At 54.1% G+C, this 27,967-nt stretch overlaps 1 protein-coding gene across 2 annotated transcripts; it reads right to left on the reverse strand.

Moving 5' to 3' along the window:
- On the reverse strand, nucleotides 1-27,836 carry LOC138808575 (lanosterol synthase-like). 2 transcript variants are annotated; one of them, XM_069994859.1, is made up of 22 exons: nucleotides 27,754-27,836; nucleotides 27,482-27,650; nucleotides 25,477-25,615; nucleotides 24,259-24,367; nucleotides 23,081-23,202; nucleotides 20,836-20,932; nucleotides 19,611-19,746; nucleotides 18,951-19,059; nucleotides 18,447-18,565; nucleotides 17,545-17,642; nucleotides 16,967-16,994; nucleotides 14,989-15,045; nucleotides 14,308-14,379; nucleotides 13,204-13,254; nucleotides 12,793-12,942; nucleotides 11,650-11,746; nucleotides 6,996-7,101; nucleotides 5,537-5,602; nucleotides 5,025-5,105; nucleotides 3,613-3,783; nucleotides 1,434-1,512; nucleotides 1-790 (listed from the first exon to the last, which is right to left on the reverse strand). In XM_069994859.1, exons 1-22 carry the CDS (start codon nucleotides 27,765-27,767, stop codon nucleotides 659-661), a joined length of 2,202 nt encoding a protein of 733 aa, XP_069850960.1. In that variant the 5' UTR covers nucleotides 27,768-27,836; the 3' UTR covers nucleotides 1-658. The 2 variants fall into 2 exon arrangements, with proteins under 2 accessions (XP_069850960.1, XP_069850961.1); XM_069994860.1 differs by having other exon boundaries at nucleotides 27,482-27,620; nucleotides 27,754-27,799.
- Between the last annotated feature and the right edge of the window lie 131 nt (nucleotides 27,837-27,967).

Genomic DNA, 27,967 nt, shown 5'->3' on the forward strand with positions numbered 1-27,967 from the left:
TTGTGAGTGACTTTAAAGTTTATTATTTATTTAATTACACTTTTAATATAAAATGGATCTGCATTTCCTTTTTCACAAACCTATTTCATTACAGTGATCTGGTCGTGGCTGGGAGTTTCCAGGGAGAGTGGCTGCGGGGGGGGGGGAGGGGGGGTGAGGCACGCGCACCATGAGCCAGGGCCACGCTCCTCAGGGGTTGCTCACTAGCCAGCCATTCCATCATCATGGGATTCCTGTAACCCCCACACCCTGCCAGTAGAAGATGCAGAACAGCTGGCCTGGAGGAAGCCTGGCCCCGGCCTTCTCCACAATAGCTCCAGGCAGAAAGTGCTACTGCTGCCCCCCAAAGGACTCAATTATTGGTCAAGAAAACCCTCCAGTCTCACCCCTTTGGGAAAGACTTGTGCCTAGGCACTTCACAATATCTGTACCTCCTCTTCAGATGTCATGGTTCATCTTGTCCCCTTCCTCACCCAAGTTATTCTCAAAACCCAACCTATGCTAACAAGTGCCTAAAGCCCTGACTGTCCTTGCCTTGGACCTCAAGGCCAAGGGGACCTGAAGGGCTGGAGTCCAAGGGAGAGTCCAAGGGGGACCTAGCCGGTCAAGACCCCCCAGTCTGTCCACCAGCTGCCAGCCACCATCACAGGCAGACAGCTCAGAGGAGGCCAGCCAGGTCTCTGTCAGGGTACAGGTTAGAGAAGCGCCCCAGGGTCCAGATGGGGAAGACATTCCTGTAGCTTGTGTAGCTGATGGCGCAGGACTTGTTGAAGACCCCAGAGATGTTCTCCTGGAATGACACCGAGAAAAGAGCATAACAGCCACAAGGCAGCCGAGACGCTTGTCTCCAGGGATAGTCTGCGCAGGCAAAGTGAACAAAACTAAAGCCCAGTCGGCCTGGGCCCCACCTCAAGAGTCCTGGCTACAGCAGCCCTTCTCCCTAGGTCGCAGCCCTTGCAGCCCTGCCAGTGGCTGCCACAGGCCGGGGGCAGCTCACACCCCCCTGCAGTGACGGGCAGAGACGGCCATGTCACTTCTCACCAGCGTGGCGGGGGGTGGGGGAGGGCACAAACCATGTTCTAAACCGAATGGGAAGTGCAGGGTGGGCAGCATGTAGACCCATGTGTGTGCACGTGTGTGTGTGTGTGTGTGTGTGAGTGTGAGCACATACACCTGCCAGAGTTCAGGGGCAAGTAACATGGCAAAGCCAAGAGTCTGTCTTGCAGGGGCTTCTTGTCCAGCCTTGCCTTCATGAATAACAGCAAGATGTGTTCAGGACTGTAAGATCTGGCAACCCATCCCAGACCAGCCAGCAGCCCAAGCCCCTGACTACAGAATGTCCATATCTCAGACCCCCACAGCACCCGAGGAGGGAGATGAAGAAGAGGTAAAGGTCAGCATGCCAGCCTGAGGTCAGCACTGCCCAGACGCACCTGAGGCCAGTCACCGTTAGGGAGCTGCTTCTCAAGCAAACACCGGACTCCTCTCTCCTGAGCCACAACGTCGGGATGCCTGGGGAAGAGGAGACTGGAGTAACAGGCCCACGAGCACACACACACACACACACACACACACACACACACACACACACACACACACACACACACACACACACACACACACACACACACACACACACACACACACACACACACACACACACACACACACACACACACACACACACCCTCACCTCGCACAGCCACGCTCAAGCACACACCCTGTACCTCTGATGACAAGAGGTGTAACAGGCCCAAGCACTCACAGGCACACACACACACACACACACACACACACACACCCTCTCACCTCGCACAGCCACGCTCAAGCACACACCCTGTACCTCTGATGACAAGAGGTGTAACAGGCCCATGCACTCACAGGCGCACACACACACACACACCCTCACCTCGCACAGCCACGCTCAAGCACACACCCTGTACCTCTGATGACAAGAGGTGTAACAGGCCCGTGTGCTCACAGGCGCACACACACACACACACACACACACACACCCTCTCTCCACCTCGCACAGCCATGCTCAAGCACACACGCTGTACCTCTGATGACAAAGGTGACTGCACAGCCAGCACACTACAGGCTGTTTCTATACCTCTTCCTCCTAGGAACTCTGAGCACAACACAGAAGTAAGCATGGCTTACTTGTCCCTACAAGAGGTGGTTGACCACTGCAGCCTGGCGCAAGGTACTGACTGGCTCCCCGGGAGAAGACTAGTGTCTTCTCACTGAGGGCCACAGAAACCATGCGCACTGATGTGTCTGCTGACAAGGGTGAGACAAAGCTCTGAGGGGTCCACCCACAGAGCCAGCACCAACCGTGGGGGCTGCCCAGCAGGTTTGCACACTGACTGGGGGAGGAGGAAGACTTCCCAAGTGGTTCTACAGCAAATGGGAAGTACAGGGTGCGCAGAGTGTGCACTGGTGTGCATATACCTGTGTGCTTATACACATACACTTGTCTGGGTGAGCATGCATGTACAAAGACTTGTAAATGCATAACACTTAAGTGTGCTTCTGTGCACATATACCTGTAGGTACATATGCCTGGGCGTATATGTATACGCGTATGTGCACTGGTGCAGATACCTTGGTTTGTAGGTGTATGTATGTATATATAATTGCAAGTGCACAGGCCTGGGATATAGTATGTGTATGTACATGCAAATGCACACTACTGAGTTTGTGGTATGTGTACATGCTTTCTACCTAGCACATATATGAGTGCATATATATGCCTATAAACCTGAAAGTGCTTATATTATATATGTGTCCATATATCTACAAGGCAAGTGACTGCGAGTGTACATGTGATACACACCTGCCAATGCATGAGCCGGTGTATATGAGTGTATATAACCTCCCAGTGGATATACCCGTGTGCACACACCTGCCAGTGCATGAGCCTGCGTGTGTGTGTGTAACCTCCTCCCAGTGGATATACCCATGTGTACACACCTGCCAGTGCATGAGCCTGGGTGTATGTGAGTGTATATAACCTCCCAGTGGATATACCCGTGTGTACACACCTGCCAGTGCATGAGCCTGTGTGTATGTGAGTGTATATAACCTCCCAGTGGATATACCCGTGTGCACACACCTGACAGTGCATGAGCCTGCGTGTGTGTGTGTATAACCTCCCAGTGGATATACCCGTGTGCACACACCTGCCAGTGCACGAGCCTGGGTGAGCGTGGCACACACCAGTGATGGGATGGACACAAGAGGGCAAGGGCAGCTAAAGCAGCCTCTGGGCACCTCTGACCATGGAGGCAGCAGCATCTTGACACACTGGGAAGCGGCATCCCCACCCCTGGCCCCTGCTTCTTCTTTCTGCACCTGCCATTGCTGACCACCTACACAGGCACGACAGAGTGGTCCACATCTTAAGAGATGAGACGTTCTACAAGGCTCTGCTCAGCTGCACAGGTTGCCACCTAGCTTGGGAACAGGGCACATGGCTCCTAGAGTTGAATCCATTCCACAGAGGAACAGCAGTGAAGCTGTGGTCCCATCATCTCTTCCTTAACTGCACTCAACTTCGGCCACCTGCTCCCAGTCAAGTGTCCCTGATCACCTGGCCACTGCCCCTACCTGACAGCCATCAGGCCCATCAGGGCCCAGCATGTGTTATGGATCTGGGACTGGGTGCTCTGCACGTAATGCTGCTGCGTACACGATTCAAAGTCCTCTCCCCAGCCTCCATCGGCCATCTGTCGGGACAGGAGGAAGTTGCAGGCCCGGGAGACTTCTGCACGGACAACCCTGTAAAGACCAAATTTGAGACACCACACCAGGGGAAAGTGGGCTGCCTTGCGGCCTGCAGCAGCAGCCAACTTTGGGTGCAGCAAGCCAAGGCTGCTCCCGGTTAACAGTGTACCCTAACCCTGTCACCAATGGGTCCAAAAGTTTGCCCCAGTTAACAGTGCATTCTAACCTTCAGTCCCCACTGGGTCCAAGAGCTCTGGGTGACACACCTAAAATCAGGGCTTTGACAGAAGGCCTGCTCCCCAGAGTGTCCCAGACCCCAGCCCTCTCCACTTGGGATGGGGTCAGGAGCCAGAGCTGTGGAGAGCCATGAGGTTCAGGAGACAAGGAAGTCCAATCCAACAAAGGACTCTCATGTTCTGGAACACCAATCTTATACTATTGTCTGAAAGGTTTTTTTTGTTTGTTTTTTTTTGGTCCGGTCGTGGGGCTTGAACTCTGGGCCTGGGGCTGTCCCTCAGCTCTTCAGCTCAAGGCGAGCGCTCTACCACTAGAGCCACAGCGCCACTTCCAACATTTTTCTTTTTGCTTATGTGGTGCTGAGGAATCGAACCCAGGGCCTCAGGCATGCAAGGCAAGCGCTCTACCACTGAGCCACCTTCCCAGCCCTGAAAGTTTTTTAAATAAGAAATTAAACTTAAAAACATTCAATAAGCCTGGCACCAGTGACTCCCCTGTAATCCTAGCTACTCAGGAGGCTGAGATCTGAGGATCGTGGTTCAAAGCCAGCCCGGGCAAAAAAGTCCTTGAGACACTTATCTCCAATAAACCACCAGAAAAACCAGAAGTGGTGCTGTGGCTCAAGCAGTAGAGCGCTAGCCTTGAATTGAAAAGCTCAAGGATAGCACCCAGGCCCAGAATTCAAGACCCATGAATGACAAAAATAAATAAAAATAAAGGTGCTGGGGGCTCACACCTGTCATCCTAGCTACTCAGGAGGCTGAGATCTGAGGATTGCAGTTCAAAGCCAGCCCTGGCAGGAAAGAAAAGTCCCTGAGTCTCTATCTCTAATCAACAACCAGAAAACAGGAAGTGGAGCAATGGCTCAAAGTGGTAGAGTGCTGGCCTTGCGCAAAAGAGCTTAGGGACAGCGCCCAGGCCCTGAGTTTAAGCCCCACAACTGAAAAAAAATTAAAAAAAAACAAAATCAAACATCAGAGTAAAGATCAACATCAGAGTAAAGATCACCATGGCAGAACGTCATACCCTCGCCCACCTGCAGCAAGCCACGCACTCACCCGTCGCGGTAGGTATGCCCCATGCAGGCGAAAGCTTCCAGACCAAACCAGGTGCCATAGGTGAAGCAAACTCCCCAGGAGCTGAAGGGAAACAAAGGAGAGCCTTGGCCTTGGTCCTCCCAGTGTGATCACAGCACTCCACCCACCCTGAGACACCTCTGTGCAGCAGAGAAAGGTTATGACAGCATTCTCACTCCCTCAGTTCCCTGCCACTTGCCCTGTGAACGTAGAGAGCACTTAAGACAGTATCATCGGCCCTGCCCAGCCACGATGTAGGGACTGATGAATATGGTGGGAGGAGGGACAAAACACTTCCCACACACAGCCCAAACACTAGGTGTAAGGAAAGGCCTGGACTGGCTAAGGAGCAAGGACCTCAGGAAGCCCCAGGAACTTCAGTGCAGCAAACATCCAGCCTCTCAGGAAGGCCACAGCAAGACTAAACCCAGCCTTGTGCATGACTCCTGTCCTCTCCTCTCCTCCTCCTGTGAGTGGACTGGGAAATCACTCACCCCTCCCAGGAGCCGTCAGCCCTCTGCTTCTGCCGGCAGAACTCCAGGCCTTGCCTGAGGGTATCACTGAAATACAAGCATGGTGGGCCCAATGAACATGTCAGCAAAGCTACAATGCCCAACCCCAACCCCACCGTAGTTCAGCCTCAGGAAGGCAGGCATGGTCTCCCTTAAAAACAGGTCAAAGAGAATATTCAGCCAGGCACCAGTGGCTCATGCCAGAATTCCTAGCTGCTCAAGAGGATGAAATCTGAGGATCATGATTGGGGTAGATCATCAGATCTCAGTCTCTTGAATAGTTAGGTTATAGGTGTGAGCCCCTGGCACCTGGCTTCATCATTATCTTAATAGAAGAACATGACAAGATCAGTCAAAGAAAAGAAAATTACAAACCAACCTTCCGTAATCATAGCTGTAAAACCATAACAAAATATTCTTTACTGAACTCAACAAGTTAACATTGAAAGATAAAATAACATAATCATACAGATATAGAAGAATCTACAAAACTTTAACCTAGACAACATTAATGCAACTCCTAGGTCATTTCCACAAGAACTGAGTGTCAAAATGCCTTTGAAGACAAGCACAAGGATGTTCACAGTGTAAAATTTCATAAAAGAAGGTATTTTTTTGTTGTTTTTGTCGATTGTGGGACTTCAACTATGGGCCTGTGCACTGTCCCTCAGCTCTTCAGCTCAAGGCAAGCACTCTACCACTTAAGCCACAGTGCCACTTTTCGGTTTTCTGGTGGTGTATTGGAGATAAGAGTCTCATGGACTTTCCTGCCTGGGCTGGCTTTGAATTGTGATCCTCAGATATCAACCTCCTGAGTAGCTAGGATTACAAGTTCAATTTTATAGTGAGCACTGGTAACCAACAATTGAGGAGACAGGAAAGCAGCCCCTCTTCATAAGCCCTGGGCTGTGCAGGGGCTTGGATAGCAATTATGTTCCACTGAGAGTCCCAAAGGATTCTCTGAGCACTCTGCCTGCCTCTCAGTATCTAGAATGCGTAGCTATCATTTATTCGGAACTGATGATGGAGTTAGGTATGTTTGTCCCGTTTTTTAACATAATTAAGAAAATTTTATTGGATGCTACTGGCTCACTCCTGTAATCCCAGCTACTCAGCAGGCTGAGATCTGAGGACTGCAGTTTGAAGCCAGTCTGGGCAGGAAAGCCCATAGGACTCTTATCTTCAATTAACCACCAAAAAGCAGAAAGTGGAGTGTGGCTCAAAGTGGTAAAGTGCTAGTCTTGAGCAAAAACTTTCAGGGACGCACCCAGGCCCTGAGTTCAAGCCCCAGCACCCACACACACTCAGTTACCCAGGGGTAAGATCTGGGGTCATCTGAAACCACTTCCACGTTTACTGTTAGCAAATGAGGCAGCCGTGCTGTGGCTTGGTCTGATGGCAATGTCTGCATGGCAGAGCAAGCTGAGCCTGTCTTCCTTACCCAATCTCCACTGCCCTGTGCTCTGGGTAGTACTCCTGAAAATGCTTCAGTGCCTGCATGACTGCCGAGGTGCACTCCACATAGGTGTAGTCGATCATGATGTCCCCTGCAACAGGAGGGAGGGGCGAGGCCAATGAGCCACCCACAGAGCAGGGGCGAGGCCAATGAGCCACCCACAGAGCAGGGGCGAGGCCTGTGAATCTACCACAGAGCAGGGGTAAGGCCTGTGAGCCCCACCACAGAGCAGGGGTAAGGCCTGTGAATCCACCACAGAGCAGGGGTGAGGCCTGTGAATCCACCACAGAGCAGGGGCGAGGCCTGTGAATCTACCACAGAGCAGGGGCGAGGCCAATGAGCCACCCACAGAGCAGGGGTGAGGCCTGTGAATCCACCACAGAGCAGGGGTGAGGCCTGTGAGCCGCCCACAGAGCAGGGGTGAGGCCCGTGAGCCACCCACAGAGCAGGGGTGAGGCCTGTGAGCCCCACCACAGAGCAGGGGTGAGACCTGTGAGCCACCACAGAGCAGGGGTAAGGCCTGTGAGCCGCCCACAGAGCAGGGGTAAGGCCTGTGAGCCCCACCACAGAGCAGGGGTAAGGCCTGTGAGCCCCACCACAGAGCAGGGGTGAGGCCCGTGAGCCACCCACAGAGCAGGGGTGAGGCCTGTGAGCCCCACCACAGAGCAGGGGTGAGGCCTGTGAAGCCACCACAGAGCAGGGGTGAGGCCTGTGAGCCCCACCACAGAGCAGGGGTGAGACCTGTGAATCCACCACAGAGCAGGGGTGAGACCTGTGAATCCACCACAGAGCAGGGGTAAGGCCTGTGAATCCACCACAGAGCAGGGGTGAGACCTGTGAATCCACCACAGAGCAGGGGTAAGGCCTGTGAATCCACCACAGAGCAGGGGTGAGACCTGTGAGCCCCACCACAGAGCAGGGGTAAGGCCTGTGAATCCACCACAGAGCAGGGGCGAGGCCTGTGAGCCACCCACAGAGCAGGGGTGAGGCCTGTGAGCCCCACCACAGAGCAGGGGCGAGGCCTGTGAGCCACCCACAGAGCAGGGGTGAGGCCTGTGAATCCACCACAGAGCAGGGGAGAGACCTGTGAATCCACCACAGAGCAGGGGCGAGGCCTGTGAGCCACCCACAGAGCAGGGGCGAGGCCTGTGAATCCACCACAGAGCAGGGGTGAGGCCTGTGAGCCACCCACAGAGCAGGGGTGAGGCCTGTGAATCCACCACAGAGCAGGGGTGAGACCTGTGAAGCCACCACAGAGCAGGGGTAAGGCCTGTGAATCCACCACAGAGCAGGGGTGAGACCTGTGAATCCACCACAGAGCAGGGGTGAGACCTGTGAATCCACCACAGAGCAGGGGTGAGGCCTGTGAATCCACCACAGAGCAGGGGCGAGGCCTGTGAGCCACCCACAGAGCAGGGGCGAGGCCTGTGAATCCACCACAGAGCAGGGGCGAGGCCTGTGAATCTACCACAGAGCAGGGGTGAGGCCTGTGAATCCACCACAGAGCAGGGGTGAGGCCTGTGAGCCCACCACAGAGCAGGGGTGAGACCTGTGAGCCACCCACAGAGCAGGGGTGAGACCTGTGAATCCACCACAGAGCAGGGGTGAGACCTGTGAATCCACCACAGAGCAGGGGTGAGGCCTGTGAATCCACCACAGAGCAGGGGCGAGGCCTGTGAATCCACCACAGAGCAGGGGTAAGGCCTGTGAATCCACCACAGAGCAGGGGCGAGGCCTGTGAATCCACCACAGAGCAGGGGTGAGACCTGTGAATCCACCACAGAGCAGGGGTAAGGCCTGTGAGCCACCCACAGAGCAGGGGTAAGGCCTGTGAATCCACCACAGAGCAGGGGTGAGACCTGTGAATCCACCACAGAGCAGGGGTGAGGCCTGTGAGCCCCACCACAGAGCAGGGGTGAGGCCTGTGAATCCACCACAGAGCAGGGGTGAGGCCTGTGAGCCACCCACAGAGCAGGGGTGAGACCTATGAATCCACCACAGAGCAGGGGTGAGACCTGTGAAGCCACCACAGAGCAGGGGTAAGGCCTGTGAATCCACCACAGAGCAGGGGTGAGACCTGTGAATCCACCACAGAGCAGGGGTGAGACCTGTGAATCCACCACAGAGCAGGGGTGAGGCCTGTGAATCCACCACAGAGCAGGGGTAAGGCCTGTGAGCCCACCACAGAGCAGGGGTGAGGCCTGTGAATCCACCACAGAGCAGGGGTGAGACCTGTGAGCCACCACAGAGCAGGGGCGAGGCCTGTGAGCCCACCCCAGACCAGGGCCAGCAAGAGTCCAGCAGTGTGCGCTGCCTGCAAGTAGTTATCACCCCACAATCGCCCAGTGTACACAAAAGAGATAGACCTGCACATGTGCTGGCTATAAAGGAAGGGAGACAGGACACAGGACACAGTATACAGCTGCACCACATCCTAGACAACTGGCTTGTTTGAGATTGTTTCAAGGGAGAGTGGAATAGGAGGAGAGAGTTATAGAGGAGCAGAGACCACTAGGCATACATTGAATACATGTGTGGGAATGCCACAATGAACCCCCCCTTGCACAACTAATATATGCTAAAAAAAAAAAAAAAAGACACCATTGGCTCACGCCTATAATCCTCACTACTCAGAAGGCTGAGATCTGAGGATCATGGGTCAAAGCCAGTCTGGACAGGAAAGTCATGACTCTTTTTTTTTTTTTTTTTGGTTGTCCTGGGGCTTGAACTCTGGGCCTCAACGCTGTCCCTCAACTCTTTTTTTTTTTTTTTGGTCCAGTCGTGGGGCCTGAACTCTGGGCCTGGGCACTGTCCCTCAGCTCTTCAGCTCAAGGCTAGCGCTCTACCACTTGAGCCACAGCGCCACTTCCGGCTTTTTTCTTTTTGCTTATGTGGTGCTGAGGAATCGAACCCAGGGCCTCAGGCATGCAAGGCAAGCCCTCTACCACTGAGCCACCTTCCCAGCCCCTGTCCCTCAACTCTTCAGCTAAAGGCTAGTGCTCTACCACTTGAGCTACAGTTTTCTGGTGGTTTATTGGACATAAGAGTTTCACAGGTAGCGCTGGGAAGGTAGCTCAGTGGTAGAGCACTTGCCTTGCATGCCTGAGGCCCTGGGTTCGATTCCTCAGCATCACATAGCAAAAAGAAAAAAGCTGGAAGTGGCGCTGTGGCTCAAGTGGCAGAGCGCTAGCCTTGAGCTCTAGAGCTGAGGGACAGCGCCCAGGCCCAGAGTTCAGGCTCCACGACCGGACCAAAAAAAGGAAAAAGAGTTTCATGGACTTTCCTGCCCGGGCTGGCTTTGAACCACGATCCTCAGATCTCAGCCTCCTGAGTAGCTAGGATTACAGGCAAGAGACACCTGTGCCCGGCATGTCATGACTCTTATATCCAATTAACCACCAAAAAAAAAAAAAAAAAAAAAAAGGCTGGAAATGGAAAACCCCAAAAAACAAAACAAAAAAACTTGAAAGGTCAAGAAGCAAGAAAACTAGAGACCAGAAAGGAAGAGGGCTTACATAAAGATCAGTCAGGAAAAAAACAGCCTTCCCTGCCAGACCAAAACCTCAGCGACAGCATGCAAACACACCTCAGCAGACTGTAGCACAGGCTCCCAAGGGACCCCCACAGTTCCCCTGTGGCCCCATTCAATCTATCATCTGATGTGACATTGCCTCCAGAAACTCCTACAACTTCACAAGCGGTTTTGCAGCTCACGCATAGTAAATATAGAGACTTAAAATTTCCAGATATGTCCAACAGAAAAAATCAATGAATTAAACTAAGTTAGAAAGAGTTATCCCAGTAGTTCAGAGAGTTCTAAAAAAAAGGGACCTCTGATTATAAAAGAAAAAGAAAGATTCTCCCAACAGTTATGATTAAGTTTAGTCCAACTTACGTTATAGGGAATAGATGGTGGTTTCACACAAAATATATAAAGTTAGTAACATCATATTTCCTGAACCAACCGAAGAACCATTTCCTTATACAGGAGCTTATAAAGATGAAAATAGTTGGATAAAAATAAAAATAAAAAGAGTACAATATAAGTACAGCCCTGTCTTAGGTTTGTTAATTATTAAACATAAAAAGGCTGAATAGATGACGCATTCTATTAAACAATATGCTAGACTTGTTTCACACCACTTCGCTTAAACAGTTGGTGGGATGGTCATCAATTTTCATGTAATTTATCAATGCTTTGCCTTTAAAAAAAAATTGATTACATGCTTAAATAAACAAGGAATCTATGTCACAATCACACACTGTATAAGAATGTTAATTCTCCTCAGATGCAACTCTGTTGAGTCTGTGTCTGTTTGTCACTTCGCCGACTCCTTGCCCGCCTTTCCCGAGATCCCTGCCCCGTGGGTCCCAGTGCTCCGGACGCGCTGGTCCACAGCACAAGAGAACACTGGGGTGCACGACAGCCTCCACACAGCACAAGACGCGATGCACAAGCAAGAGCTGGCACAGGCTGGGGCCCACGAGTTGTGTGTAAATCCACCCAGATCCTCCATGGCCTCCAAGACAGAGCCACAGCCTCTCAGCCACAATCCAGTATCCCCACTAACTTGGGACTCCACTTAGCATAGACCTGCCAGCATGTTGGCTCTGGCATTCTGGTGGCCAACTCACTTACCAAAGACTTCTGAGGGGTTCAGTAGCTCCAGCAAGTATCCCCCACGTTTGGTTTCATATGTGGCAAACCCTCCATCGCTGTTCCTCATGCTCAGCAACTAAAATCAGAGGATAGGGCTGGGAAGGTGGCTCAGTGGTAGAGTGCTTGCCTTGCATACCTGAGGCCCTGGGTTCGGTTCCTCAGCACCACATAAGCAAAAAGAAAAATGTCAGAAGTGGCGCTGTGGCTCAAGTGGTAGAACTCTAGCCTTGAGCTGAGGGACAGCGCCCAGAGTTCAGGCCCCACAACCAGACCCAAAAAAAACAAAAACAAAAAACTAAAATCAGAGGATAACTTAAGAACTGAGTGTGCTTGCAGCCACAAATCACAACCGAGCTTTCTAAAAGCAGCTCAGAGCTGACCATCCACAGAGCAGGAACAGGAGATAGAAGTCAATCTTTGTGTGGAGCAAACCCTCAAGTGCCCAATGCAGCTGCTGTAGCCATAGCAATCAGGGCCTCTGTAGCCACCCAGAAAAACACCTGATGTGTTCATCTGCTTATGAGCCATGGTCAATGCCAGGGCAGTACAAAACTCCATGGTCAAACGTGTAGGAGAACCAGAGGTGCTGAAAAGATTGCAGAAATAAACAGAACTGAGCCAAATGCTTGTGTCTCATGCACACAATCCCAGCTACACGATATGCTGTGATTCTAAGGCTGAGATCTGAGGATCAAGGTTCAAACCAGAAAAATCTTCAAGACTCTTATCTCCAATTAACCAGTAAAAAGCAAGACCTAGCGGCATAGCTCTAGTGACAGACCATCAACTATGAGCAAAAAAGCTTGACCAAGGTCAAGCCCCAGTACTTACACACACACACACACACACACACACACACACACACACGAGATAGACAAAGGGAGAACAGAATTTCTCAGCTTTCCTTTGGACACCCAACAGACCACCTCACAGCCTCCCATGAGTCGCTATGGCCAGGACAGGCACCAGCCCCTAGGCACAGGACCCTGTGCACATGGCCAACGTGCACCTTGAAGGTTTAGCTCAGAGTTCAGATCCCACACGAACCCCCACAGCCTATCCTGGTTTACTGAGATAAAGCTTGGGAGCAGTGGTGAGACCACCACTGTGTGTGATGCTCACCACAGCCACAGCATCACAGAGCCGTTCTCGGGGGATGTGCTCGGTAATAGAGGGACATTTCTCCTGCAAGAGCAGCACAGACTTCAAGGCCTCGGCAGTGCAGTCAGCAACAATCCAGCCACAGTCCAGCGTACTGAAGGGAAAGCCGCCCTGGACAACACAAGTGTGACCACTGAGACTTCACCAGCAGAGCAAAGGCCCATCCGGGACCAGGGAACCCAAGGTGGGATACTCATCAGATGGACCAGTGTGTGCCAAAATGAATGAGCTACCCTGAGGCATGGCCACACGTATTCAAACTACCCAGGGGATGAGAGCGGCCCACAAAAGACAGCCTTGCACAGGAAGCAGGAAGTCCAAAGGAAAGGGCTAGCTGAGCTTTGGGACTTAGGGGAGTTGGCCCATACGTACCTTGTTCATCTGGCGGTAGTATTTCTGATAGCTGGGAGGGTTGTTTGGGACCTAGGCAGCACCAAGAGGACATGGTCACAATGGCGTGCAGAGCCTCGTGCTGCGGTCTGGGGGCTGGAGCTACTGCTAGCCACAGCTACCATTACTGCAGTATGGCACCCACAGCCGTACCACTGCTGAGAAGCAGGACCAGCAGAGAGGGCTGGACAACCTGCTCTCCCATTGCAGCCCCAAAGAACTTAAGGCAGCTCCTAAGCTGCCTTGCTCAGCTCAGCTAATGACAGAGCAAACAGGCCTGGGTGGGCAGCAGGGCCCAGGCTGCTTTGCAAGTGCACACGCTGGCCCTGCAATGAGGGAAGAGCAATGTTGACTTGACCCCCACCAGCCCTAGAGAGCCTCAGCCACATGGAGGCCCCCAAGAAGCTCACCCTAGTAAGTTCAAAGGTGAGAAAGCGCGGGGCACTGGTGGCTCACGCCAGTCATCCTAGCTACTCAGGAGGTTGAGATCTGAGGATCACAGTTCAAAACCAGCCCAGGCAGGAAAGCCTTCCAGACTCTTATCTCCAATGAACCACCAGAAAACGGGAAGCGGTGCTGTGGCTTGAGTGGTAGAGTGCTAGCCTTGAGCTGAAGAGCTGAGGGACGACAGCGTGCAGGCCCAGAGTTCAAGACCCATGACCAGAAAAAAAGGGGGTGGGGTGGGGCGAGAAAGCCAGAGACAGGTGGGTAGGTGCTCTAGGCAGGGGCAATGCCAGCTGGAACAAGGCGGAGGAGAGTGCTTTGACTGGGGCAGGGGTAGGGGCTGGCAGAGAAAAACAGAACACACGACAGAGACTACAGATGGGGTGGTAGGCAGGGGTGAGATGCTGAAAATGTTCAGATGGGCTCGGGAAGGTATGCCAACCTGGTGGGCAGCTTCTGAGGAGGCCAGCTCAGACCTTCTGAACAGAGCGGCTCCAGCACAGAGACCAGGAGCTACCAGCTGGCCACAGCCACTGCAGGCTACGGCAAGAGCTGCCCTTAGGTGACTGAGGCAGCCTAGCTGGTTAGGGCAAAGTGGAGGCAATCTGGGAAAGGAAAAGGTGAGGAAGTTTCAGACCTCACCTGTGAAAGCCGCAGGAATCTGTGTGCATTCTGCAGGCAGGACAGAAACTCGGGCCTGTGGTGTGCACCTGCCTGTAAGACAGAGGACAGTATGGCTTAGCCAATCCCTGACCATCTTGGCATCATCCTCTCCCCACCACAGCCAAGAACCAGACGGACACATATCTCTGGAGAGGTATCTGTAGGGAGTTCTAGGGTTTGTTGCTGCACAGATAAAAGTGAGCCATAAATGAAGATTGAAGTCCTCTAACACCCAAAGTGAAGAGCCTCAGCCTCACCTTAGGGAGCCCCATCTGGCTTAGGCCTTGTTTCAGAAACACCCTCAGGATTCCACCAGCACATGAATACCCTCATTCCTCTCTAGCACATGCACAAAAATGGGCACACAGTAGCTCAAGCTCTAAAAGCCCTGTGCCCTTACAGCCTTGGCAGTTAGTTCCTTGGGAGCTACCAGGCCTGCTCCCTCTGAACAGCTCCCCACAGGCTGGACTCCCAAAGACCAGACTAGTCCAGCATCCAGGCTGCCACGGAGGGCAGCACCTGAACAGGTTTCTTGGTGTTAGGCTAGTGGGAGCTTCATGGGACAGCATGTGTGTTCAGCAGTGTCACATCTCGGAGTGGACGTGTGCCCCTGGCGCAGGCAGGTAAGGTGGAGGCTACAGGGAAGCCAGAAGCACGTACCTCCAGCATAGCTTGGATGGCAAACGAGGTATCCCAGACCTGTGAGCCGTTGGTGCCCTGCATGTAAAGGATACGCAGTTACCTTAACCTATAATGTCTTCTTGTCCAAGCTCAAGAGCCCTGAGCATCCTTTCAGCCAGCCAAGCCTGGGAATGCTGTTTCCCTTAGTCCAAAGTGAATAATGAGGCCCTCCCACCCCTACCCATCTTGGCAGCAGGACACCGGCTGTCAGGACGTATCTAGGATTAATCCTGTACAGATCTCCACTCCCACTGCGCACAGAGCACCCCAGGCATGGAGCGAGCAGAAGCACTTCCCACTGAGAGAAGTGTGCCTGAGGTGGCAGGACCTACCTGAGACACTAGAGGGCACGGATGGGCTAAAGAAGGCCCAACCTCAAATTTCACCCTGGAAGCTTGGCTCCGGGACAGTCCCAGTTCACAAGTTGGGTAGTTGGGTGGCCAAATGGCACTGAGTCTTGTCCAGAGACTATTGAAGTATCTGACAGAAGCCTTCCCCCATGGCTCCTCAGGGGTCACAGACTCCAGTCAGAAACCTCTGCCCAGCCAGGCACCAGTGGCTCAGGCTCAGATCTGAGGATCATGTTCTAAGCCAGCCTGGACAGGAAAGTCTGTGAGACTCTCATCTCCAATTAACTACCAGAAAACCAAAGTGGTGCTGTGGCTCGGTGGTAGAGTGCTAGCCTTGAGCAAAAAAAGCTCAGTGACATTGCCCTGAGTTCAAGTTCTATGACCGACCAAAAAAATTTTTTTAAAAGAAAGAAACCTCTGACCAGAGCATTTGCTGGCCAGAACCCAAGAAGTATCTGGAAAGATGCTGATCACACATGATGTGCCATCTCTAGCTAAGTATTTCCTTCTATTTATAGTCGTCCACATGTGCCCTCTTCCTATGCCAGAGAGGAAGTCCTTGTGCTGCACTCAGACCTAGCTATACTCTACAGACTAGATAGACTTCTTGTACCCACATTATAAGAGAAGGACAGCCAAGGTGACCCCAGGAACCAGGAGCTGAGGGTACAGAGCTCCTAGTGACCTTCCAGAGGAACCTCCAGAAGATGGTGCAGAGGGCAGGCCACACTACCCAGAGGTCACCTTGTACCACAGCAGTAGGGGAGCGCGTATGCAGGGTCTGTTGCGGTTCAGTCCACCTGACAGTCGCTGTGGAAGCCCACAGGAGAGTGGGCAGCACCCGAGACAGAAGCACCTGGGAAGGCCTCATGGCTCCTGGAGACACCAGGCCCAGATGGCAGCCTAGTCTCGCAAGCACTGCTGGATGGGCACTGTGTTCCTTCCTCCTTTCTTTTTTTTTTTTTTAATGTATATATTTATTTATTTCTGGTTTTCTGGTGGGTTTTTTTTTTATTTTTTTTATTTTTTATTGTAACCTTCCTCCTTTCTTTAAGACAGTCTCTCTATGTTGCCCAAGCTGGCCTCAAACATGTGCTCTTCCTGCCTCCACTTCCCAAGTACTAGGATTACAGGCATGCAACATCATGGCCAGCTTTAACTTCTGAATCTTGAAGAATCCAAAAGGAGCGCTGGGAAGGTGGCTCTGTGGTAGAGTGCTTGCCTTGTAAGCCTGAGGCCCTGGGTTCAATTCCTCAGCACCACATATGCAGAAAAAGCCAGAAATGGTGCTGTGGCTCAAGTGGTAGAGCGTTGGCCTTGAGCTGAAGAGCTGAGGGACAGCACCCAGGCCCAGAGTTCAGGCCCCACCGCCAACAAAAAAATAAAAATAAAAATAAAAAAATCCAAAGGACTGCCAAATACAGGATAAGCCTGGCATGGTAAAGTATGCTTGTAAACCTACCATTGGGAAGGCAGAAGCAGAGACACATAAATTTAGGGATAGCCTGCGCTACACTGTGAGACCTGTCTAAAATGAATATAAAACATAAACAAAGGGCAGAGATGGCTGCAAAGAAGGCCAGCAGCCTGGGTCTCGCAGCCCTTACCTGCATTTTCATGCCATCAAGGCCCAGCCTGTGAGAACAAGAAAAGCCACGTAAAAGATACGGAGAAAGCCAGATGTCCAACCAGCTGCCCAGAGCCACAGCATGGGGGAGAGGGGGAGGACGTGGGGCACACGGCTTGTGCCCTATGAGCGTCCATCACCCTGAGGCCTAGTGCTGGCCTTGGTACTGCCCAGCTAGGCTCATGGGCATACAGCAAACGCGATGGCAGACCTCAGACCAGGGCTTGCCTGGCAGGGACAAGCAGAGGGTTCTGCTGTCCTCGTCCATTGCCAGGCTTCCTGAGGGAAGAGGCCTCCACAGCACAGGGGCTCCTGCCAGGGTTCTTGAGACTAGCCCCGCCTCAGGGGCAGTCCACAGGCCTTCCTCACTCTCACCTGAACCTACCTCCACCCACCCACCGTTGTCCTGGTCTGTTCATGGAGCCATCCAATGTTCCTGCCAAGGGGCAGGTATCCCATCCAAAAACAACCTCACAGGCACCACGCACCTGGCATCCCACTGTATACTCAGGTGTAGGGACCCAGCACCATGTCTGCAACTCTGCATGCCATACTCACCAGAGGTAATCTGGGATCCTGGAGACATGCTCCTGGAAGGCAGAAGAGCCCGGCCCATCCACAGCCCAGCGCACAAGCATATTGATGGTTTTAGAGATCTGTGGGAGAAGCAGACATCAGGGCTTAAGCAGCTTTGCTCCAGGATCAGCTCAGGGCACTTTCTATTCTAGTAGGAGCTTCCTAAAAGCCCCTGAAGCACAGCAGGGCCCCTACGAAATGACTCAGACAGAGACTATCAGTCAAGGTCACTGGAAGGGCCACCGAGATACTGAGCCCCCCAGCAGTGCCTGCTGGGTTCATCTAGAGGAACCATGGACTGGCTCACCACAGGGTGGTCACCACTGCCACAGCACACCCATCACCCCAGTCACCCCCTGCGCGGCCAGCCTCGCTCTGGCCATGGCCAGTGGGCACCGGGCCCCAGGCTTGTTCCTTGAATATACCTGCATATATTCTGGCTTCCCTCAGAATCGTAGCCCCGGAGGCCAAGCAGGACCAGAAGCCCTAGCACCCTCCAGCACAGGGAAAGCAGGAATGGTGCATAAGGGCCCCGATATCCCCATGGCCCCTCCCCGGGCACCTCTCAATTCTAAGAGAAAGGCAAATGCTAGATTACTGGGGTGGCACCAGGAAAGTCAGAGGAGCTGGGCAAAACTCAGGAGGTGGCTCCTAGAAGCAGGTATGCAGACACTAGTCAAGAGCAAGTGACAGGATGAGTGGCTTCTCTGCACGGAACCCAGGGCACAGGGGATACAGACAGGAGTCTTATCACCACCGTCTGGAGGTCCGGGGCTCCAGGGAGGTTCCCTCACGCCCAGCTCCACAGAGACTGGCCCCTGGGGTATCTGACAGGTACCCACTGCGTCCAGGGGTGGCACAGGCACCAGGGGTGGGGAACTGACCGGGCCGATGCTGATACTCTTGGTGAAGCGGTCATCGGCGGCAATGTGCTCGTACAGCATCCGAACAGCCTGGTGCCGCAAGGTGGTACTGTGGAAGCGCTCATACAGGTTGAGGAGCCCTGCAGGGCAGCAGAGGGGCAGCAGGGGGCCTGGGTCCAGTGTGGCCTTGGCCAACAGCGCAGCATCTAGCCCTCTTTATCTGGGTTCATTTCCCATTTATCCCACCTTCCCTGCCCCTCCTCCTTCTTAACCAGGAAGTTTTATCCTGCCCTGGTAGTGTTTATGGGCCTTTCAAGACGGAACATCAAACTTGGCTTGCCCTAGATACAGATCAGCAGACCAGGGCTACGTCTCCCACCCCAGAGCCTGGCACAGACGAGGTCGCCCACTGCCACAGACAGGATAAGAAGAGGAATAACACAGGCCAAATGAGCAACACCCCCGCTGCCTGCTGCTCAGGCCTTTCCAGGCACAGGGCGAGAGGTTCTCTAGGGAGATACCTACCATACACAACACGAAGCAGCCAGCTATGGGGCCTGTACAGGTCACCTGGGGACACATTATTCCTCTGTGCCGGCCAGTTGATGCTGGAATAGTCTTCCACATAGAGCTCCTGGAGGGTGGGGGACACCTGAGCTGCAGCTGGTAGGGAAAGCAGACATGCTTCCTGGACACAGAGGAGAGGCGGACTCCACCAGAAGTGGCCTTGAACTGCCAGTCCTCAGGACTCAGTCCTGCGCTGCCGGGGGCTGAATAACTGAATGAATGACCAGTGCATGGTGTCAGGCCTGGCCATCTCAGTTCAATCAGGGCCATGCAGAGGAGCTGCTTCAGCTCTGAGCCCCAAAGCTACTCCTTCCTCCTTCACAAGGGCACTGCACAAAATACACCCTATACTCAAACTCCACCTCAGGGTTGCTGACCAAGGACATCAATCCACACGTGGGTCTGGACTGCTCAGGGACTGAGCACACATGCAGGGTCCCCTCGGGACACAGGGCCATGGCAGCTGCCTGTCCCAAGGCACAAATCCCTCTGAGCAGAATGTTTATTATCTATTTACAAGAAAAATGGTAGAGGCTGGCAGGGTCCCTCAACGGGGACCATGCTGCTAGATCCCAGTGTGGACATGCCTTCCCCACATCCCTGGGGTCAGAGGCTCACCTGGCGGAGGCTCTGAACCAGTGGGTCCTCGGAGGCACTCAGTCTGGTGGCATAGCAGTAGCTCATGGGCAGGTAGACCTGTCGGCAGTGGCACCAGAGAGTGGAGGGGTGTGCAGGCATCCAGCTGGGAAACAGCCTGGAAAGCAACACATCTCAGTGGGTCAACAGGTCATAAGCCTGCCTGTGTGTGTCAGCCCTGGGACCTGGGCCTTCTAATCTGGGCTACCAGGTGGCTGCTGGTCACTCCCTCTGCCAGCATGAGCACCACTCCCTTTGGCTGAAGTCAGGCTGTCTAGTGCCTGGGAGGCATCTCTGGTTTGGGCATTGCCTGCCCTCCAAGGACTCTACACACCCCTCCCTATGTGGTGATATTAGTGGGCTTGTATGTCTATGATGCCTTCTGGGGAAAGTTCACAACTCTCACTACATAGTTAAAAAGCAAGCAAGCAAACAAACAAACAAACACCAGAACATGGGATTCAGATAGTAAGGAATTAACACAAGCACTACTAGGCAAATACTATCCATTCTTCCATTCTATTAAAATACACTTAAAAGACACATGCAGGGGCTGGGAAGGTGGCTCAATGGTATAGCGCTTGCCTTGCATGCATGAGGCCCTGGGTTCGATTCCTCAGTACCACATAAGCAAAAAGAAAAAAGCTGGAAGTGGAGCTGTGGCTCAAGTGATAGAGTGCTAGCCTTGAGTGAAGAGCAGAGGGACAGTGCCCAGGCCCAGATTTCAGGCCCCATGACGGGACCCCAACCCCCCAAAAAAAGACACATGCAGACGTGTTGGTGGCTTAAGTGACATCTGAGCCTAAGTAAACATACTAGATAAGGGGAAGGAGACAGAGTAACCACCTGAGAACTGAGGCTAGGGGGGACCTCCATCCTCTACTCCTATACATAATTGGGACTTTCAGAACCAGTAGATCTATACCACAACCCTACATAACCAAGTGTCTGTGCCACTCCCAAACCCCCACTACCTAGCAGATCTCTGGCCTGATTCAGTGCATTTCTCTCTCCTGCCCAGTGACTTAGGGCGTGAAGAGGCTCTAGAGGCCCCACACAACCTCATCCACCAGGAAAGGCAGCCACGCAACCCGTTGCTCCACCAGGGAAGGCAGCCACGCAGCCCCATCACTCTACCAGGGAAGGCACCCATGCAGCCCTGACGCTCTACCAGGGAAGACAGTGCAACAGCATAGGACAGGCTTACCACATCTCAGGGAACAGGGTGTTCAGGCCTTCCCAGCTGTAAACATTCAGGATAGCAAGCCAGAACTTCCCCCAAGAGGGGATACCGACTGCACCACCTGCAAAGAGAACAAGCCTGTCCGTGAAGATCAGTCACAGCTGTCACCTGAGCCCCTTCCTGCATGAACCAAGGGCAGCCTTGGAGGCTCTGCAACCCCTACACAGGAAGCAGGCTCTAGAGCTATTGGGGACACTGGATGGAACCAACACTGTTCTCGAGAACAAGTATGTCAGATTCCAGGAGAGCAGTTGGAAGCCTCTAAATCCAGGAAGGAGCCCATGAAGGCACCTACTCAAGCTGTAGGGATACTTCATGCTCAGATAGCAAGAGGCCCACTTGTGCTTACATGTCAGGAGAGGGGAGGGGAGGCTTTTCCCACTCAGATCACACCTATGCTGCCTGCTTGGCAAATAGCCCAGTGCAGGAAGAATGATGGACCAGCCTCCAGACACCAGCAACAGCTGGCCTCAAGCACAGGACATGACAGCACTGAATCTGACATGCTTTATGAGAAGGCTTGGCCAAACCCAAGTGTATGAATATCAAAAAGACCAAGGAAGCTACTGGGCAAAGCACGGCCCAAACACAATGCTCCTCAAGGCAGGCATCAGGAGAGCTTCAGAACTTACAGTACCCATGAACTCAGCATCAATGACCTTAAAGGCTGATGATTAATTACAACAATGAAAAGAATATAAGATCTCATAACAATACGTATTTAAGCCAGGCACTGGCGGCTCATGCCTGTAATCCTAGCTACTCAGGAGGCTGAGATCTAAGGATTGCAGTTCAAAGCCAGACTGGGCAGGAAAGTCCATGAAACTCTTATCTCCATTAAACCACCAGAAAACCAGAAATGGCACTGTAGCTCAAGTGGTAGCGCGCTTGCCTTGAGCTGAACAGCTGAGGGATGGTGCTCAGGCCCAGAGTTCAAGTTCCACGATCAACAAAAAAAAAATGTATTTAAGCCAGGTGCCAGTGGTTCATACCTATAATCCTAGCTACTCAGGAGGCTGAGATCTGAAGATTGTGGTTCAAAGTCAACCCAGGCAGGAAAAGTCCATGAAACTTATTTCTCTTAGGCTTAGGGACAGCAACTAAGCCTAGTTCAAGCCCTAAGACTGGTTAAAAAAAAAAAAAGATGTAAGTAAAAAATAGGAGTTTCTAAGATGGCTAAAAAAATAGGATGGGGGAGCTGGGAAGGTGGCTCAGCGGTAGAGTGCTCGCCTTGCATGCCTGAGGCCCTGGGTTCGATTCCTCAGCACCACATAAGCAAAAAGAAAAAAGCCGAAAGTGGCGCTGTGGCTCAAGTGGTAGAGCACTAGCCTTGAGCTGAAGAGCTGAGGGATAGTGCCCAGGCCCAGATTTCAGGCCCCATGACCGGACCAAAAAAAAAAAAAAAATAGGATGGGAGGATGCAGTGTATGGGAGCCCAGAAAGGGCCTTGGGGAGCGGATAGGAGGCCCTAGTGCATGGAGAAGAGAACAGGGTGGGTATGGTGGGGTATAGGTCTTTGAGAAGCAAGGTAGAGGGCATGCCAGACCCTAGCACATGCTGTGCTTCACTTCTGAAACAGCAGGAACTATAAATGCTGCCAGAGGTCAGATTTCAAAGCCCAGAGACAAGTAGAAGCAGAAAGCTGGTGCATAGAATGGCAAGTGTGGAGGACATGAGCAGAACCCAGCTCCACAGGACTGCTCACTAGGTCTGGACTGCCTCCAGAGGGCAGACTATACACTGATCCAGTAACAGTGAATAACATGTTGGTTTTAGATATCATTTTTTTTTTTTTTGGGTCCGGTTGTGGGGCTAGAACTCTGGGCCTGGGGCTGTCCCTCAGCTCTTCAGCTCAAGGCTAGCGCTCTACCACTTGAGCCAAAGCGCCACTTCCGGCTTTTTTCTTTTTGCTTATGTGGTGCTGAGGAATCGAACCCAGGGCCTCAGGCATGCAAGGCAAGTGCTCTACCACTGAGCCACCTTCCCAGCCCTGGTTTTAGATTTCTAATTCATGAAACAAAGAGAATTAGCAGGTGTTTTTAATGTGTGTTAAAAAAAATTTAGATGTGTTTCTCCCTATTCTGAATTCCCTGTCCATTTATTTTGCCATGTGTCAGCTGGAAATGTTCCTGATGTTCATTTGTAAGTGCTCACTGCTCCTGTCAACACGACACAAGTCCTTCGACTATCACATGTATGCAGGATGTACCTTTCTTATGAAGGGTGTTCCGAGCCCGTACCAGGTCAGGATCGTCGGGCCCAATACCCAGGATTCTGAGAGCCACATAGTTGAGTGCCGTTCCAAACACCGTGGACTGGTCCTCGATGTGCCTGTTGCAAGTAGAAAACTAGTGGGGAAGTGACCTGCCACTATTTCTAAAACAGAAAGCAACACTGGTAGTGAAGTTTGTCTAGAAAAGAATGCTAAAGCCAGGCGCCGGTGGCTCACACCTGTAATCCTAGCTACTCAGGAGGCTGAGATCTGAGAATCGCGGTTCAAAGCCAGCCCGGGCAGGAAAGACCGTGAGACTCTTATCTCCAATAAACCACTAGAAAACCGGAAGTGGCGCTGTGGCTCAAGTGGTAGAGCGCTCGCCTTGAGCTGAAGAGCTGAGGGACAGTGCCCAGGCCCAGAGTTCAAGCCCCATGACCGACAAAAAAAAAAAAAAAAAAAAAAAAAAAAAAAAAAGAATGCTAAAATACCTTCCACCAATATGACATGAAAACACAGGAGGCACTGTGTGTGTAGCCACTCCCAGAGAGAGTTCACTCATATCCCTTGACATCTGAGTAGCTTTACACTGAGGGGCAGGGCTGCTCCCAGAGGGTGTGCTGCACAGAAAGCAAGGCTCCATCTGCTGCCACTCGGAGGCAGAGACAGTGTTCTACCTTAGTGATTTTTTGTCAGTCATGGGGCTTGAACTCTGGGCCTGGGCGCTGTCCCTCAGCTCTTCAGCTCAAGGAGAGCACTCTACAACTTGAGCCCCAGTGCCACTCTGGTTTTCTGGTGGTTAGTTGGGGATAAGAGTCTCATGGGCTTTCCTGCCAAGGCTGGCTTTGAACCATGATCCTCAGATCTCAGCCTAGGATTACAGGTGTGAGCCATCAGAGCTCAGCTTTCTTACTGATATCTTAAAAAACAAAACAAAACAAAAACTGATGGCTTTATCTTGGTCTGTAGGTCTCAAGAGATAGATAAACCATGAAACCATTCACAACAGGCATGAAGTTAAAGCACATACCCCCCCCTCCTCTTGCCAGGCCCTCTCCCCTCTACCCCAAGCCCATGCCCACAGCTGCAATTACCCTGCCTCAACAGCTACCTGAAAACCTGAGCCCAGCCTACACAACACACACATGCACGCACACATATGTGGGCAGACTCACAAGCCCCAGCCGCCATCCGGGAGCTGCACAGATCGCAGGTACCGCACCATCTCCTCTCTGCACCCAGCTGGCAGGGGGATGTGTGCCACATGGCACGTGATCAGGAGCCCTGCGTTTCAGGAAAGATGTTCCTCACTGAGTGAAAGTCCTCCACACTGCTAAGCCCAGTACCCTTGTGTACTGAGGACCCCACCCTAGCAAGGAATTGGGTCTCCTTCCTGTGAATTCCTGCAGGGTCAATCAAAGAACGTGGGACCAGGGCTCAGGAGGGCCATGGGCAGCACTGGTGGCGCTCACAGCCCAGGACCGGCCGAGCCACACAGCCACATCTGGCCCCTGTGTTGTGTCATAGAGACTCCAAGCTCTGAACAGTGCCTTGAGGAGGTTCCCAGCCTGGTGCACTGGTCCTCTGGTGCACAGGGCTCCCGGGTTATCACTCACCACTCCCCTCACAGCAGCCTCACTAGAACCAGGTGCCCATGTTGGACAGAGTTACTACTGAAACAAGCCCATAGGGGCTTAGTAGTAGTGTTTGTAGAGAATGTATGAAGCCCTGGGTTCGATTCCTTAATACCACATAAAGTGGAAAAGGCTGTGGCTCATGTGGTAGAGCACTAGCCTTGAGCAAAAGCTCAGGGATACTGCTCAGGCCCTGAGTTCAAAGCCCATAACTGACCAAAAAAAAAAAACAAAAAACGAATTCAGGTCACTGAGATAATAGGATCACAAGTGTCTGGGGGAGAAGAGTCTTAATTGCAGGGAGGAAATCTCCCACATTATAAGGCTGAATATTTCTGTAGATAAACAATCTTGTCTAGCCAACTCAGTTTAGGGTTCAGGCATCCAACTGCAATCCTCTTAACACTCACTAGCCCGAACCTGAGGTTTCCCTGCCAGGGTCCCTCAACCACCCTTTCAGGATGAGTTCACAACAGACATGAGTGCTCATGTAGACGTCAGCTCTTCACCTGCCACCTGTTCCTGCGGAACCTTGGCACAGGGTGAGACCTTCACCTCACCTGTACCCTTCCCACCTCATACTGTGACTCAAAAGCCTCCGCTCACTCTTTGTCAGAGCACTGATCATTCTTGACAGCTCTGTGTCCATTCCCCAGCACCAGATGCAGAAGGACTGGACCCTGAATTTCCACCTGCGTCACCAATTGCCCTGGCCCTGCCTGAGTAACTTTGCCCTTGAGCTGAGGTGGCATGCTATACCTGGCAGAAGGAAGAGTGGGCCACCGTAATCACCTGCCCAGTGCCCATCTTCAGCCTGCAGCTCCACATAAAATGTTACTCCATTCAGAGCCCCCTCACGGGCTGTTTGAGCTTTGGGCAAGTCCTTAAAATATTTTCCCTGCAAATGGAGAGAAGAAGAATAAGAAAAAAAAAAAAAAAAAACCAGAAAGCTGAGATGCCTGCTGACCAGCCAGCTAAGTCCTTCTCCTCCACAGCCTGAATCAAAATTATTTTAAGCTATCAAAAACTTTGATGTCCTGGATGATAGTATCACACCTCACTGAAAAGGACCAGTCCATGTTCTTATAATTATGCTCTCAAGTGACATCTGCATATTTCTTCAAAAGTTCAAAATATCATAAATAAATTTAGGCCTTTCCAAGTATGGACTGGCACTGAAGACCTCTGGGATATGGGGCAGCTCCCTAGGGCAGGGCTAGGCTGGGGCCCAGGCCAGGGCCGAGGGCCGGTTTATACACTACCGTGTGTGGCTGAACTTCCTACAGGGACGCACACAGCCAGACACTGGGTCAGAGAACTTCCTGTTAATAAAACAAAACCAAAGAGCATGATGAAGGTGGCTCACACCTGTAACCCTAGTTACTCGGAAGGCCAGTTCCACGAGAATCTCATCTCCAGTTAACTGGCAAGGAGGGCAAACCCAGAGCAATTTAAAGCCAAGGGCCTGGGCCCAACCCTAGCACCACACCACGGAGCACTAAGGTGCGCTGCTCTGGCTCACTCTCCTACAGATCTAAAACTAGACCCATTTCTTAGGCAGGAGCAGAAGTGAGAGACAGGCCGCCATCCACACGGCCCTCCCAGCGCCCCCACCGCACCGGCCCGCATGACCGGCCAGGCAGCCGGGGGGCCAGCGGCAAGGGGCCAGCCAGGCACCATCCAGGGGCCAGTCAGGGCCCAGCCGGAGGCCAGCCGGGGGCCAGCCAGCCGGGGGCCAGCCAGCCAGGGGCCAGCCAGCCGGGGGCCAGCCGAGGGCCAGCCGGGGGCCAGCCAGCCGGGGGCCAGCCAGCCGGGGGCCAGCCAGCCAGGGGCCAGCCAGCCGGGGGCCAGCCGAGGGCCAGCTGGGGGCCAGCCAGGGGCCAGCCAGCCTGGGGCCAGCCGAGGGCCAGCCAGCCGGGGGCCAGCCGGGGGCCAGCCAGCCAGGGGCCAGCCGTGGGCCAGCCAGCCGGGGGCCAGCCAGCCGGGGGCCAGCCGGGGGCCAGCCAGCCAGGGGCCAGCCGGGGGCCAGCCGGGGGCCAGCCAGCCGGGGGCCAGCCAGCCGGGGGCCAGCCAGCCAGGGGCCAGCCGTGGGCCAGCCGTGGCCAGCCAGCCGGGGGCCAGCCGTGGGCCAGCCAGCCGGGGGCCAGCCGGGGCCAGCCGTGGGCCAGCCAGCCGGGGCCAGCCGTGGGCCAGCCGGGGCCAGCCGTGGGCCAGCCAGCCGGAGGCCAGCCAGCCGGGGGCCAGCCAGCCAGGGGCCAGCCAGCCGGGGACCAGCCAGCCGGGGGCCAGCCGTGGGCCAGCCAGCCGGGGGCCAGCCAGCCGGGGCCAGCCGGGGGCCAGCCAGCCGGGGACCAGCCAGCCGGGGGCCAGCCGGGGGCCAGCCGGGGGCCAGCCAGCCGGGGGCCAGCCAGCCGGGGACCAGCCAGCCGGGGGCCAGCCGTGGGCCAGCCAGCCGGGGGCCAGCCAGCCGGGGCCAGCCGTGGGCCAGCCAGCCGGGGGCCAGCCGTGGGCCAGCCAGCCGGGGGCCAGCCGGGGCCAGCCGTGGGCCAGCCAGCCGGGGGCCAGCCGGGGCCAGCCGTGGGCCAGCCGGGGGCCAGCCAGCCGGGGCCAGCCGAGGGCCAGCCGGGGCCAGCCGTGGGCCAGCCAGCCGAGGGCCAGCCGGGGCCAGCCGTGGGCCAGCCAGCCGGGGGCCAGCCGGGGCCAGCCGTGGGCCAGCCGAGGGCCAGCCGGGGCGCGCACGCGGGTCGCGGGCCGGGCCACTTACCGTGTCCAGGCCCAGGGAGTGGGCCTCCAGCGCGGTCTGCTCCCGGCCCGCGGCCTCCTCCCCCGGCAGGTACGTCCACGTCTGTCGGCCCAGCTCGTTGCGGAGCCGCCAGCGGCCCAGGTCCGTGGCGGGCTCGGTCCTGTAGGGTCCCCCGCGACGACGCAGACAGCTGAGGGGGGCAGGCGGGCTGAGGCGCGGCGCAGGCCGGCGGCCCCCACCCCGCAGGGCGCCCCGCAGCCCCACCCCGCCGGGCCCCGCAGCCCCGGACTCACGTGCCCTCCGTCATGTCGCCGCCTAGCTCCGCGCTCGGCCCGCCGAGGCCGCACTTCACTGAGCGGCACCCCGCCGGCCCCGCCCACCGCGCGGCGCGCGCTCCTCGGCTGACGCCGCAGCCGCATGGGCCCATGCCCTCCCAACCAATCAGAGCGCGGCGAGACGAGCACCCGCCCGTCCCAATCGCTGAAGTGGCGGAGGAAGAACCGCCCC

The sequence above is a fragment of the Dipodomys merriami genome, unplaced genomic scaffold (genome assembly GCF_024711535.1).
Source record: "Dipodomys merriami isolate MVZ:Mamm:240054 unplaced genomic scaffold, mDipMer1.0.p SCAF_456, whole genome shotgun sequence".
In the NCBI taxonomy this organism is placed as follows: domain Eukaryota; kingdom Metazoa; phylum Chordata; class Mammalia; order Rodentia; family Heteromyidae; genus Dipodomys; species Dipodomys merriami.

Excerpts from the sequence above, each read along its gene's own strand:
- LOC138808575 (XM_069994859.1), bottom strand. Across the intron at positions 16,995-17,544 it reads AGGATCCCAGATTACCTCTG|GCTGGGCCTTGATGGCATGA; the intron begins GTGAGTATGGCA and ends TTGTTCTCACAG. Across the intron at positions 14,380-14,988 it reads CCATCCAAGCTATGCTGGAG|GCAGGTGCACACCACAGGCC; the intron begins GTACGTGCTTCT and ends TCTGTCTTACAG.